This window comes from Erithacus rubecula (assembly GCF_903797595.1).
Source record: "Erithacus rubecula genome assembly, chromosome: 2".
NCBI classification, from domain to species: domain Eukaryota; kingdom Metazoa; phylum Chordata; class Aves; order Passeriformes; family Muscicapidae; genus Erithacus; species Erithacus rubecula.
Window position 1 is genome coordinate 3273025 of NC_136685.1, and position 14643 is coordinate 3287667.

The window sequence follows — 14643 nt, forward strand, 5'->3', positions numbered from 1 at the left end:
TTCTGGTTTGTTTTGTAGCACTGAAAATGAATCTGTTGATTTCCTGGGTGACTGAGGATGAATTTGTGTGAAGAGTTCTGCACTTTTGTCCTTCCATAGCTTTGGGGAGGGTTTCTCTCAGACCTTTTCTCCACAAATAAACTCCATAAAGTTGTTTAGTGGGTTGTTTTTTGTTTTGTTTTTTTCTCCCATAAAAATAGCTTTTGCTCCCAGAGAAACCTGCTGGTGCTCCAGGGAACACCACATGCACTTGTCTTTCCAGTTGGTGGCTGCTCCTTTCTGGATCACAGGATGCAGAATTCTGTTTCCTCTTCTATTTTCATGCTTCCTTCTCCTATTAAGTGAGGATTGTGTGGTTGAGAGGGGTTAAATCTTCCATTAACACAAAGGAACAGGACCAGGTGGAGGAGTTCAAATGAAGCTTCTGGCCCAGCTCTTTCAGGGCTGTTTGGGGACCATGGTCAACCCAATCCCACCAAATTCCATGTGAGTCCCACCAGACAAGTCAGGAGAGGCTTTCCTCACAAAACCTTGCTGTGGCTACAGGGCCCTGTGGCTTATTAGGGTGTTTTGGGATTGTGCAAGGCTTATGGGATGTGCAGGAGTAGGGTGTGCAAAGGAAAGGGTGAAGGTGGATCAGTCAGAACTGTGTGTGTGGGAGTGCTAAAGATACCAAGGTGGATTAGCTCCAGATTATTCTGTAAATCTGGGCCCCTCCTGGTGCTCCAGCCCCTTCCCCAGCTCCATTAGCCACCAGGTTTGTCCAAGGAGCCCATCCAGGAGAAATGCTGCACCCAGTTTACCCAGGGCCAGAGAAGGGACAGGGGAGCAGAATTCCAACAGCACAGCTCAGGCTGGGACTGGGAGCCAAAGCTGAGCCAGAATGGGGCTGCTGCTGGTGGCCATGGCCAGTGAAGATGGCCAGGACCCTAACAGGGTGTGGATGAGTTTTCAGAATTCTCCACAATGTGTCACCACAGTGGGGAAGGCATCCCAGCTCCTGGTGCCCTGATGTCCCCCAGAAGGAATTCCCATGGCACTCATTCTCCCCCTGCCCACTCCCTGCAGGACACAGGGATCCCCAAGCCCAGGTGGGTGCATTGTGCAGTTGAAGGGAGGTTAAATGGTGAAGTTCCATGTCCTGCCCTCATTTTGAAACCCCTGTTGGGTGCCTGATTTTGCAGCTCACTGATCTCTGCTGTTGGGGTGGTTGGAGGCACGTGGAAGTGCATCCACACATGTTTGTGGTGAAAGAACACTATTATTAGAAAGGGGGGGGTGGGAAGGAGTAAAAAAAAACCACCTGCCTGAACAGTTTGAGGTTTGTTTTTTTTTTCTTTTTCTTCCCTTATCTCTTGATCTACTAAAAAAAATGGTATTGGCTGATTTGGGATGCTGGTAGTAGTGTCTGCCCTTCCCTTTTTTGGAGGTAGATGGGAGGAAGTGGGCAAAAATTGCAATGTCAGCTCCTAACCTCGGGTCAGGTAAGCCAGCTGTGCAATGGAAAGGGTGGCAGTGCCTCAGCTTGGCTATAAAATGGAGAGCACAACTGGCTTTGAGACACAAGCAGGGTTGAAAGGGTCCCAGAGAAGGAGAATTCTCTTGTCCTCTTGCCCTAACATCCACCCAAAGCAGCAGGGAGGTTACCATGGCTTTCACCAGCTCTGCTGGGGTAAGTATTTATATTTACAATAAAGGATAAGATATATTTGCTGCAAGACAGAAAGCAGAGTACAGATGCCCTGATTTGTGCAGAAAACACTTTTAATCTCCTGGGAGCTGAATGGGATGCTGGGTGTGTCTGGTGCAGCTGCTTGCTGACAGAGTGACAAGGGAGTGGTGGACTACCCATTATTTATTTACCTCTTGCTCATCACCTCTGCTGATGTGGGATTGGCAGAGTCCTTTTTTTTTTGCAGACAACATGTTATCAAAATTGCTGAAATTTCACTATGGATAATTTCACTGTGGATACCTATGCATTTGAATTTCAACCTGGGTAGCATTTGCAGCACTGTGATTTGTCAGCTCCTGTGATTTTCTTGAAAGTCCTGCATTTATTTTGTCTTGTTTTCAGGATATGAACTTAATGATCATTGTGGTTTCCTTTCAGTTTAGGATATTCTATGATTCTATTATTTACTAAAAGTCTGCCTGCTGGAAATGGCCCAAGAATCCCAGATTTTCTTAGGAAAAGGGGTATTTCCAGCAGACGGATGGCCTGTTGTTACTGTCCTGAGAAAGCCATGGCTGGGCAAGGTTTTAAGCTTAGCCACAGGGTCAGCTGAGTCCTTACCCCAATTTTTAGATGAAAAGATGGTGCTGTGTGACTGCAGAGTAGGATTTTCATAGATTGTTGGACAGATGCTCGTGGTGCAGAATCAACTATGAACCCGAATTTAAATCAGAGTTTAGCATCAGTTATGATGATTTTTACTAACATCATTTTGCTATTTGCTCCTCTTGGCCCATTTCACACAAATATGAGTGTGAAGATGGTGCAGTGATGGTCCAGCCTAACCAAGACTTGGCTCTTTGTGCTCTCTCTCTCCTGACTGGGCAGGACTAACAGCACCTTTCTCTCTCCCAGTTCAGATCACTGGTTTTGATGCTGGTTTTAGCCCTCACTGTGAGGAGCTCACCCCACAGGAAGGCTGGTGCCTCTGCAAGGCTGAGGGAAGGTTGCCCAGGCCAAAAGGATCCCAAATTCCCCACGACAGTGAAAGTTGACATTCGGATCAGCAACTCGGAGCGCGCCTTTGGGGTGGTCCAGGACATCAGGAACAGGTCCCTCGCTCCTTGGGATTACAGGTAACTGCTCAGCTGCTTCTAAATTGTGAGGGCTGTGTCACAGATGGTTTTGTGGTGTCTGTGGTTCATCCTCAGCACATGGCCAGAGTCCTGTGAATGTTGCAAACACTTCTTGTCACACCCTGATGTTCGGATGTTGGGGGAGATTTCTTCAAGAGGAATTGTTTGCAGTGTGAGGGGATATCATTGGAGTGGTTTCTAATCCTCTTGTCAGTCTTTGTTAATCACAGAATCATTTAGGTTGGAAAAGCCCTCTGAGGTCTTTGAGTCCAACTGTTCCCCAGCACTGCCAAGGCCATCACTGACCCATGTCCCCAAGTGCCACATCCACGTGGCTTTTAAATCTCTCCAGGGATGGGGACTCCACCACCTCCTTGGGCAGCTGTGCCAGGCCTTAACAGCCCTTTCAGGGAAGAAATCTTTCTTAATATCCAATCTAAACATCCCCTGGAACAACTTGAGGCTGTTTCCTCTTGTTCCCTGGGAGCAGAGCCTGGTCCCCCTGGCTGTCCCCTCCTGTCAGGAGTTGTGCAGAGCCACAAGGTTCCCCCTGAGCCTCCTTTTCTCAAGGCTGAGCCTCTTTCCAGCTCCATCAGCCTCTCCTGGTGCCCCAGCCCCTTCCCCAGCTCTTCTGAGCAGCTTCCTAACCCCTCTGCCCCAAGCCTGTAGTGCTCATGAGGTTGACATAATGATTAAATTAATGACAAAATTAATTATTCCTCTAGGAAAAGAATGATGCGAGTATATTGACATTTCACATTTTCCAGAAACAGAAACAAGCATCCAAATGCCAAAATTAAAACCAAACAAAAAAATTAATAGGCAAGTTATGAATTCTGTATTATTTAACCCAGCTCCATGCCATTCATCAGCTCCTAAAGAATGATTCAGCAATACCACCTGCAAGCGAATCAATCACCAATCAGTGGAATCAATGCCGATTCCACTTCTAGGAAACCAGTGTGAAAACGCTGAGGATAAGGCAATCCTGTGAGAACACACAGATAAATAGCATGATGGAGACATAAACAAGATCCTGCCAAACCATGCCTCAGTGAGTTTGTGTGTCTGTGCCCAGGCTGGACGAGGATCCCACGCGCTTCCCGCGGGTGGTGGCGGATGCCCAGTGCCGCCTGTCGGGCTGTGCCGGCGCGCTGGGGCAGGAGGATCGCAGCCTCAACTCGGTGCCCATCCGGCAGGAGATCCTGGTGCTGCGGCGGGAGCAGCGCGGCTGCGTCCCCTCCTACCGCCTGGAGAAGCGCCTGCTCACCGTGGGATGCACCTGTGTCACCCCTGTGGTGCAGCACCAGCCCTAGCAGCGCCGGGACAGGGAGTGTTTCCCATAAAAACCCCTCTGGGGAAACCCCCGTGTTCAAATCTGAGCAAATCGCCTCCTGAAAGTCATGGTTCTTGCTGTTGTTTGTTTATGGGTTTGGGGATGGAGGAAGAGTTTTGTTTGTGGCCCCAAGAAGTGAGAGGGCAATGCAGTGCTTGTTAAAAATTTATTTTTCATTGTGGTTTATGTCAATTTGGTGCAACAAATTAATTAGGGTTCCCAAAGTTGTCCTTGGCAGTAAGTTGCCCTAATTGAATGCATGCCCACCAGCACTGCCACAGAAAATTCCTCCCCTTGAACCTTCTCCCTCCCTTTTAATTTCTGTCCCATTTCCCTTCTCTGACCATCCCTGCTCAATGGGATACTACTGGTGTCAGTCAGACACTGGTGCCACCAGGCCAATGGTTGTCTGGGTTTATGTCACTGCTGCAATTCAAACATTTTGGGAGGTAATTGATTCCACTTGTTGAGTGCTAAAATGGTAAGATATCTATATTTCTATTTATGTCTTCTATTTATGGCTGTATTTATGGCTCTGTGCGTGCTCAGAGTATAAAAGAAATTGTTAAATTTAATCTGTATTTATTCAATAACTTATATGCGAAATAAAAATAATATTTTATTTTAAAAAATGGATTTTTGTGGTGATTGAGAATGACAACAGACATGGATAATGGTTTGTGCTGCAGTAGCACTAAGAGATTTTGCCACAGATCAGGCATTTTCCTGTACAGTGAGATGAGTAAGAGGCAGCAGAAGAGAACTTTGAGCCTAGAAAGATGAAAAGATGCAGAGAAGAGCTGAAAGGATTGCAGGGAGATTCTGCAGGCAGTGGTTGCAGTTGAATGAGGTTTTTAGAACTCTGGGATGGTCTCTAGAGATGATGGGAAAAGAGATGGGAGATGACCAGGGCTGCAGCCAGAATTTGGGATGGTTCATTAGAGCTGGGAAAGGTCTGTCCTGTCCTCTTCCAGGCAAGCTTTCATCCCTTTAAACAACCTTCTCCTGCTCCAGCTGAATGGTTGTATCTTAGGTTGCAGTACAGGATGTGTCCAGCAATGTGTATTCTGTCCCCATCTGTTAAAACCAGGTGGAGTAGTGATTCCTTATCTCCTGGCACATATTTTCTGCTAATGGGCCATCTCTAAACCAGCTGGGCAATCATCTTTATCTTCCCACAGCCCATCCTCCCTCCAGGAGATATCTCCTGTTCATGGCCATTGAGTCTCCATTTCAAAGAGAAGCTTCTGCCTTTCTTGGCAGACACCTGTCCTTCAAACCAGGACAGGTTGGCTGAGCAGGAATGCAGGGGGAGCTCAGATGGCTCCATCTCACTGCTCCTCAGCAGGTAATTCACAGTGCTGGGGTTGAAGTGGTGGGTGAGGATCCCTCACATCAAGGCACCAGGAACTGTACCTGCAGGGTGTGGTTCTCTGCTGAGCTGAGTCTCCTGCCTTAGGAAATGAGGAATTGTCCTTTCCCTCCCTGAGCTGCACGAGGAGCACAGCTCACTGTTCAGGAGTTGGACTGGATGATCCTTGTGTGTCCATGAGGATATTCCATGACCTTACAAGTATCTACGGTTTTCTCAAATCACTGCCATATTGTTTTATTTGACATTGCTCCTCTTTTACCCAGAGCTGGGCCAGGCTCTCAGACCTCTGATTTTGTTTCTGCTGCAGGAGGTTTCAATCCTGTATTTCCTTTTTCATTTAAATCAGGACAAACCTATGCAAGCATTCTAGTATTTCATTTTGACTGCATAGAAACCACTTTAAATCAGATCCACCTTGTGCAGATAGATCCTGTGTTTCCTCCCCAGGGTGGGCTAGGCAAGTTGTTTGGTCTAAATGACTCAAGGCCAGGCTGGATGGGGCTTTGGGCCACCTTGGGATAGTGGAAGGTGTCCCTGCCCATGGCAGGGAGTGGAATGAGATGGGCTTTGAGTTCCCTTCCAACCCAATTCAATGATTCTGTGATTCTGTGATGTCTCCTCTGATGCTTTTTGTTGAGTTGAGTGTGTTCTGCACCCCATGGCTCACTGGGAGCCACCTCAGCAATCTCTGGGTACCCTTCCCATCCAGTTACAAGCATCTGCACCCTGTGGCAGCAGCTGTTTCATTATGATCACCAAGCTCTTCATGTGGTGCAGAGCCAGCCCTGGGAGGCGTCTCCTGCTCTCCTCCTCCTCTAACCACTGACCAGGAAATCGCAACCCTCTTCTTACTCCTGACCTACTTCTCTCCACAAGCCTGCCTGCTGGGGCTGCCCTCACTGGCTTTGCAGGGAGAAAATTACCCAGCATCTCTCCCCTCAGTCAGAATTGACACTGGGTTCATGGCATCATCCTGTGCTGATGCTCCTGAACACCCACCAGCTAAGAGTGGTGCTAGCTGGATGGACAATGAAGTAGCTAATTAGGAAAATACATAGATGGGTAATTAAGGAGGTCTCACCCATGGGTCATGAGGTTTTGCAGGCAGAACTCTCAGCTGCAAACCACACACCACTCAGGGAGGCATTGCTTGTACATGGGGTTTGTTTCCTCGTAATGGCATCATTCTTAGAGTGCAGCTGCTTGTAAATACAAGCCTGGTTGTTTTTTGGGTGCTGGATTTTGCTGCCAGCAATCTATTAATTTGGGGGCTGGAACTAGATGCTCTTTAAGATCCCTTCCAACACAAACCACCTTGTGTTTCTATGAATCGGGGAACAGAGCAAACAAATTTATGCCTCTTACAAACAGCACAGTCATATCAGCACCGAGAGCAAGTGCAATTCACAGGCTTTGCCCAAAGCTTTGCTTGGTTTGTCCCCCTTTGCAGCAGTGAACCCAGCACCCTGTGTGCTCAGCTGGGCATCTCTGGCTCTGAAATGGGGCTTGGAGCAGCCTCCAGAGACTGGATTGTTTCAGCAGGAGGAGAAGACACAGCTGGAGGTGTAGCAGCAGTGCCACAGCATCTTCTTGCAGCCTGCTGGGCTCAGCAGCCTCCAGTCACAGGTGGGTGTCTGAGCCTCGTGGCTTTTCCTATTCCTTTTCTCTTCTGACCTCCTGCCTTTGTTGTTTTGCTCTCTGCTCCCCTTGGCTGTGTGTTCTGGCAGCTGATGCTGGTGCAGCAGCTCCATGGGGTAGAGCACAGTGCAGAGCCCCCTGCATCACCAGGGGCTGGGGGGCACAGCAGTGACACCAGCACAGCTGATACCTCCTCCCAGACCTGTGCTGTGACCAGAATGTGCTGACCAGAATCTATCTCAGGCTTTCCTGGACCCCTGAACACAGGCAGGTGCTCCTGGGAGTGTTCAAAGGCCTAGGCAGCCTATTCCACAAAAATCATTGCTTTGGAATGTGTTACACAATTAAATATGTAAAGAATGCAAAGGATGCATGCTGAAAGGTTGAAAATAAACCAACAATTATCTATTTGGTAGGCCAGAGGGTTAATGGCTGGAAAATCACCATGGTTTATTGGGAGTTTGATATTATAGGAATGAGTAATATTCTGATCAGTCCAGAAATTCTCTGGAAGGGCAATTTTCTGGTCAATCATGTGGAGATCTGTGGGTTGGTGCCAGCATGATGGGTATAGATGATAGGATGAGTTTCTGTATCAGCTGCAGGTTCTAGAGATGGCCCAAGAAGACCAGACCAGACACCTGCTTCTGTGTCAGCATCTCCTCCAAAACAGGAGGCTTTCCTTGACCTTCAATGTGAGGATGGTGAGGCAGTGGCAGAGAGAAGCTGTGGCTGCCCCTGGATCCCTGGAAGTGTCCAAGGCCAGGCTGGATGGGGCTTGGAACAACCTGGGACAGAGGAAGATGTCCCTGCCCATGGCAGGGAGTGGAACTGTCTGATCTTTAATGTCTTTTCCAACCCAAATCATTCAATAATTCCACAATCTCCTTCTGTCTTAATCTCCTTCTCCCTTTTCCCTTATTTTTAACCTTGTGCTCAAGAAAAATGAGTGGGCTGATTCTGCATTTTCTACAGTGACAAAAAAAAAACCAACAAAAAAAAAAAAACCCATTTCAAACCTGCTAAAAATGTCTGTGATTGTCTGGTACCACTCAGCAGAGCCAGAGCTGTTGGTGGGGATGGGGCATGTGCTTGTGCTGGCTCTCAGGAGCTGAGAAGATGCCAGCCAGGCTCAGCACCAGACACAAACTACACTTTCTGCTTTTGCTGCTCACAAAGAGGAGTTCCAGGAGCTGGTTTTGGGTGGTCCTTGTGGGTCCCCTCCAACTCAGGATATTCTAGGATTAAAAACATTTTTTCATATTTTCTAATTATTCCTCATACTTCCAGGGCTGGATAGGGGCAGGCGCTCAGGTCTTCAGAGAAATTCCTTCCTGCTTTTGGTGTAGCTGTTTATTTATTCTTCCTTCAGAAAAGTGGCTCAGCTTTTCTACCTTTTTCTATAACTTCAAAAAAAAAAAATTAAAAATATGTTTGATTCTCTTTGGGGCTCATAGACTGACAAAATACTGTTTTCTGGGCACATCTTTCCATGAGTGAGTAAAATCAGTACAAACCATCATGCTTCTGTTTTATCTCCATTCTTAGTAAGCACAATATGTTTGTATAATGGTTGAGGCTCCCAGTTCTGGTAAATGAACAGAGATGATTTATCTCCTCTAACTTACCCCTTTTTATTTCAGACTTGTGAAACTTCTTGCCTTCATTACAGCTGAATGTGCAGCATCTTGTACAAGCATGTGTTTTCTATCCAGATTGCTTTGATAAGAGGCAATGATTAGCATGATTATCTGCCAAAATCCTGTCTTAAACTTCCCTTTCTGGTGAGTTTTACTTACAGGCTGCCAAGACACTGCTGCTCAGATTTTGCAAACTAACATGAAACTGAGATGGGGAGCAGTGCTGGACAGGAAACTTTTATTTTGGAGAGGGTTTTGCTGCAATTCTGCTCCCCTCCCTCCAATGGCAATCATTTAAGAGCATCAAATTAGGAGAAATTTGCACAGAAACTCTTGAAAACAAAGAGGAACAATCTTTACCTGTTGAACCTCAGACTGATGAGAGCTGTGCATGGGTGGAAGAGGAGCTCTGCTCACTTTGGTCTCTCACTGTGATCATTATTGACTGTAGAAGAATAAGGACAATGATGAGCTCACCCTTGTCAGGATGCATTGGTTTGGGATTATTCTGCACTTTTCAACTGAATACAGCAAGGAAGGAAATCAGTGAAAGAAAATTTCTTGGCTCATGGTGCCAGGAGTTAGGAGAGAACTAGCAGTAGGAAAGAAAACAGTCCTCTGTTAAATCCAGCTTATTAATTAACTTATTAAGTGCTTCTGCAGGAGCACATAGAACACCCAAGCAGCCTGTAGGTGTGAGCACAGAGTTGTCCAAACAAATAAAAACTGGTTCTGTCCTAAGGCTCAGATTTAGCTGGGTTGGTAAATGGTTCAACAAAAATCATGCTGGTGAAAGAGAGGCTGGTGTATCTTCACTGAGACCAGGTTGGATGGAACTTGGAAAAACCTGGGGTGGTGGAAGTTGTCCCTGCCCATGACAGGGGGTTGGAACTAAATGATCTTTAGGGTGCTTCCAACCCAAACCATTCCATGATGATGACATTGATCTGTGAAGTTTGTCAGCAGAAAGCTGTTGGCTTTCCAGTGCTCCAGCTGTGTCATCTCTTTCTGACCTGGTTCTGAGTTTTTCCACCTCAGCATAGCTCTCTCAGCATTTTCCAGTCCCCACTACACATGTGCCAACTCCAGCTAGGGGCACATGACTTCCAGGGAAGAAAGGTTTGGACTTTCTGTGATTTTAACTGGTAGAAGTTACTTGGGCTAATTGCAGACAATTTGACAAAATGCCTTCTAGGAGTGGTAGGACAATAATACATTATCTAAGCAACAAGGAAGTCGTTGTGGTTCAGTCTTCCTGGTCTGATATCTACATAAATCTTTGAAAACGTTGAAGGATGAGTGTTCCTTGATGTTTTTTATTTTAGGGTTGTTTTTTGTGGGGGGGGGGGGATGGGAGGGGGATGTTTTTTTGAAGTCAGCTCATGCTTAATGCTTGTGGGACGGTCAGCTAGGTTAAATTTCAGGATCTACAGGAGACCTTAAGCAAGAATAACTGGAGATAAGGTCAGAAACTAGCTAAGTTAGGATCATACACAATCCTAGATTTCTATGCTTAGGCAAAGTTTATCAGTGTTTGAAGGTAGCTAAAGGTGTGGACAGGAGTTCATTGCTGTGATTGCAGGTCCAGCCTGAGTGAATCCATGTTTCCTTGGTGCAGTGTTTATCTGCCAGGTCAGGGAATGGTGTGGCTCTGCTGTGGGTTTTACAGGCTGACCCACCTGCAGTAGGTTAGGGAGGGTTTAGCTCACTGGAACAGCTGGAGGGAATAATCTCAGTAGCAAAGGTTGGGATGATCACAGCTGGATCTGGAGAAGATGCTTTGACAAACACCTCCACATCTTCACCATCCAGCCTTGCCCACTGAAACATGGAACAGGTTCACTGGAGCACTTTTAACCCGAGTGTGCTTTAAATAAACCCACCTGCTGTGCCAGACACCCACCCACCCACACAAGCCCCATCCAAACCACAGCTGCAGTGCTGTGTCAGGCTGCTGCACATTTGAACTGCTGAAAACACACTGGAAGGACATGAACACAGAGAAAACCATGATTGCAATTAGCCAGATGAGGTTAATTGCTGCAGTCACCCACCTGACTCTCTGAGTTTCCCCAGTGCACCCCCAGGTGCTGTCTCTGCTCCATGGGACCTGGGCTGGAATGGGCTGGGCTGAGATTCACAGATGATGTTGGAGTTAAAGCTCAGCAGTAGAAATGCCCTCTCTGTTTTAGGGGAGGGAGTTTCTTTCCCCCAAAATAACTATTCAAAGTATTGTGTTGAACTCATCTTTACAGATCCAAGTTGGATTATTAGGCGGATAACTGGGTAATTACCCAATACAATTTTTATTTTTTTGCTTATCTGTCTTTAATGTAAATCTCTTTGATACCACTTTATAAATAATTTTTTTCCAGGTATCGTAACTTCTATATTGGTAAAATGGTGTTTTTCCTCATTTTTTTTCCCATGTGCTTTACATTTTACTGCTGCAGAGGTAGATGTTATCAAGAGAATTTGAAGCTTTAGCATCACATAAATCTCTTTCATGGTCATGACTGAGTGATTTCTTGCCTGATCAGGAACACTTCTTTAGAAAGAAAGGAGAATACTGAAGAGTTTTTCATTACTTTTTTATTATACAAAGATAAATAAACATTACCTTAATACTTAAAATATATATATATTAGGATAATACATTATTACCATCTTTTCCACTAGCATAAATAGATTTAAATAGATTTAAATAGACATTTCAAAGTGTAAACTAAGGACGGGTAAAATTCCCATAACTTTTCAGCCCGGCACATGAAGGTGTCTGGATTCTGAATTTGCAACGTTCAAATTTTGGGGGAAAAAACCAATTTTTTAACCGAGCAGCCTAATTTTCAATACATTCTGATGTACCCTAGACAAATTTCATGGCTTGATGCAGCTTTTTGGAGGCTGGATCAGACCCCTTCCACGCAAGGCACTTCTCTTGCGCCTCCATCTCTGGTCAGGCTTGGTGCTGCACCAGGGGCGTGACGCAGGTGCAGCCCACGGTGACAATCTTCTTCTCCAGCCTGTAGGATTGCTGGCAGCCCCTCTGCTCCCTGCGCAGCACCAGCATCTCCTGCTGGATGGGGACGGAGTTGAGGCCGGGGTCCAGCTGTCCCTCGGGGGTCACGCACAGCGTGTGCCGGCACTCGGCGTGCGCCAGCAGCCGCGGGAAGCGGTCGTGGTCCTCGTCGATCCTGGGGGAGGGAGCACAGGGAATGTGGCTTGCTTGCACTACAGGATGTGACAGAAATGTGTATTCTTGTCATCATCTGTTGAACCAGCTGGGGCAGTGTCCCTGATCTCCTGGCACATATTCTCTGCTAATGGGTCATCTTTAAACCAGTTGGGCAATCATCTTTATCTTCCCACAGCCCATCCTCCCTCCAGGAGATATCTCCTGTTCATGGCCACTGAGTCCCAGGGCATGGCTGATAAAATTCCATCATCCCACTGGGAGATGCTCCAGCCAGGGGAGGAGCCAAGCCTTTCCTACCCAGACAAAAAATGAGATGTGGAACACCAAGGTACCCTCTTTCCACTGGATTCCAGAGGAAAACTGGACCTTTCCACATCATCCCTGCACCTTCAGAGGAAACTGCACCTTCTCCAGGAGCACTGCTCCAGCTGAACCACATCTGCCCCTGCAGGAGGATGCAGCCACCATGGAATGGGACTGTGCCACCACCCTGACTGACTGACTGTGTCAGCTTGGATTCTGACTCTGGCAGGGTTTGGGATTATTCTTTGTAACACTGTATTTCTACTTTACTTTTCCTAGTAAAAAACTGTTATTCTTAATTCCCCTATCTTTGCCTGAGAGCCCCTTAATTTCAAAATTATAATAATTTGGAAGGAGAGGGTTTACATTCTCCATTTCAAAGAGAAGCTCCTGCCTTTATTGGCAGACATTTGTCCTTCAAACCAGGACAGAATGTTTCAACCCAAAGGTGTGATAGTCTGGGTGTGCATTGGCTCCCTGCTTGGGAGCCTGCACATCCTGGGCTGTATTGCCTATGGAGGGGCAGTAGATACCCCAAAACTGCAGGTTTTTCCAAAATAAAATGTAATCAACTAAATACTGGATATATTTAAATGTATGGCTGCATGCAGCTGCCTTTGCAAAGGACTTGCTTCAAGCAGGCACTGACTTTGAAAGGCTGATCAGAAATTATTTGAGCTTTCCAACTAACAGACCCCAAAACCTTCAGTTCCTCCCCAGCATGTGAAACGTGTGGTGTTAAACCACTATTGAATTTGGAGCAATATTAACCCTCTGAGATATATTTTAATGATGCTTTACCTAAAGAATGCTTTAAAAGATAAAGCTTGCCACAGTATACATGTCAATTAATTAAATTACAAAAGTAATTTGCTTTGCCTTCTGTATATTGCCTAGGCCATGTGGCATTTTTTGTGCTGCTTTCTATACTGGTTCACTTTCAAAGAGGATTATAGAGAAATTTGGAAATTATCATATTTCCAGAATCTCTCAACTTTGAAGCACTGAAATAGAGATGAATTAATATTTCTTGGCCAGGGCCTCCAGTGATTTTCCAGGCCATAGGGACAGGGATCATACCTGTAATCCCACGGGGACAGAGAGCGGCTGCTGACATTCAGACTGCCTTTGGTCTCCTGGTTTGTGTTGCTGATGCTGAGGTTGACTCTCACAGTTTGGGGGAATTTTGAGTCTTTTTGGGTCAGGCATCCAGCAGATGCTTGCTTGAGGAGATTCCCTGTCTTGAGTCCAGGTTTGATCACCTTTCCATGGGCAGGACTGCTGGCTGACAGCATGACCAGCAGCACGAGGAGCAGAGGTCTGAGCTGGAGAGAATTGGTACATTTAGGACACTAGACAGATGTGAAATTCATCCACACTCAGCCTAACTGGTGGTTAAAGCCCCTAGTGCAGGTTGGAGTAATTATGGAAAAATGTGCTGTACATCACATCCACTTTCCTTTCATTAACTGATTCTCACAGTGTTAACAGTTATACATACACCCAGTTGTAATCTGGTAGTAATGTTAAATTATAGAAAAGAATGCTATACAAAGATAGCAGAAAGGGCATAACAAAAATAAAGACACTCTAAGGTTGAGTTTTCAATGTATTTCTTGCCTTTAGAGAATGCTGTGGGAGTCCACATCATAAATGTACAGTCTCATTGCTGCCTCATGAGCATTCTCACATTTTAGTTTTTCTAAAACTATCAATTATTTAAACAAGCATTTTAAAGGTGGGTGCAGATCCCTATTCCATCTATTAGAAATTAAATAAGTCTCTGTCAAAATGGGGGAAAATAAACTCAGAATTAAAGTTCTTACCAGAGAAGCACAAAAAGTTGGAGACATCTTCCTTCGTTCTCTTACAGGTTCTGATGCTTGTGCTGGGCTCTGCTGAGCTGAAGGTGTCTGGGCACATCTGATGCTGGACCTTTTATAAGGGTTTCTGGGCTGTGCTAAATAATTTGGAGTAGGTGTTTTTTTCCCCAGCCTTGACTGTGGTTTCTGACCATAACCTAAATTAAGAAGTGTATGTGTATAGGTTCCATTAACACAGGTGGAATACAGGATATGTCTTAGATCTGTGGATGATGTCATACTTCATCCATGTCACTCAAGTGATGACAAAGCCACGAATATTGCAAATTTGTGGGTTCAGAGTATTCAGTTTTATATTGGGATGCTGTAGGCACCAAACCCAAATGCTGCTGGAACAGGTTTGGATCTCTCCTTGGTTAGTCTGATGTCTTTTCACCCCACATTGGGCAGATGTTGGACAGCTGGCCACTATCAAATTGCTGTCATATTCTTCCCATGGGCTTTAATTTGTCTTGATGTCT

The 14643-nt window shown here is 45.9% G+C and overlaps 2 protein-coding genes across 2 annotated transcripts; one reads left to right on the plus strand and one right to left on the minus strand.

Annotated features, from left to right (window-relative positions):
* Positions 1 to 1579: 1579 nt before the first annotated feature.
* On the plus strand, positions 1580 to 4127 carry LOC306798306 (interleukin-17F-like; the record flags this gene model as incomplete). Its single annotated transcript, XM_079298283.1, has 3 exons — positions 1580 to 1672; positions 2591 to 2811; positions 3890 to 4127. Exons 1-3 carry the CDS (start codon positions 1649 to 1651, stop codon positions 4125 to 4127), a joined length of 483 nt encoding a protein of 160 aa, XP_079154409.1. The 5' UTR covers positions 1580 to 1648.
* A 7380-nt stretch (positions 4128 to 11507) lies between these two features.
* On the minus strand, positions 11508 to 14186 carry LOC306797912 (interleukin-17F-like). The gene is made up of 3 exons (XM_079297580.1): positions 14126 to 14186; positions 13380 to 13624; positions 11508 to 11994 (listed from the first exon to the last, which is right to left on the minus strand). The coding sequence occupies exons 1-3, from the start codon at positions 14150 to 14152 to the stop codon at positions 11757 to 11759; spliced, it is 510 nt and encodes a 169-aa protein (XP_079153706.1). The 5' UTR covers positions 14153 to 14186; the 3' UTR covers positions 11508 to 11756.
* Positions 14187 to 14643: the final 457 nt, after the last annotated feature.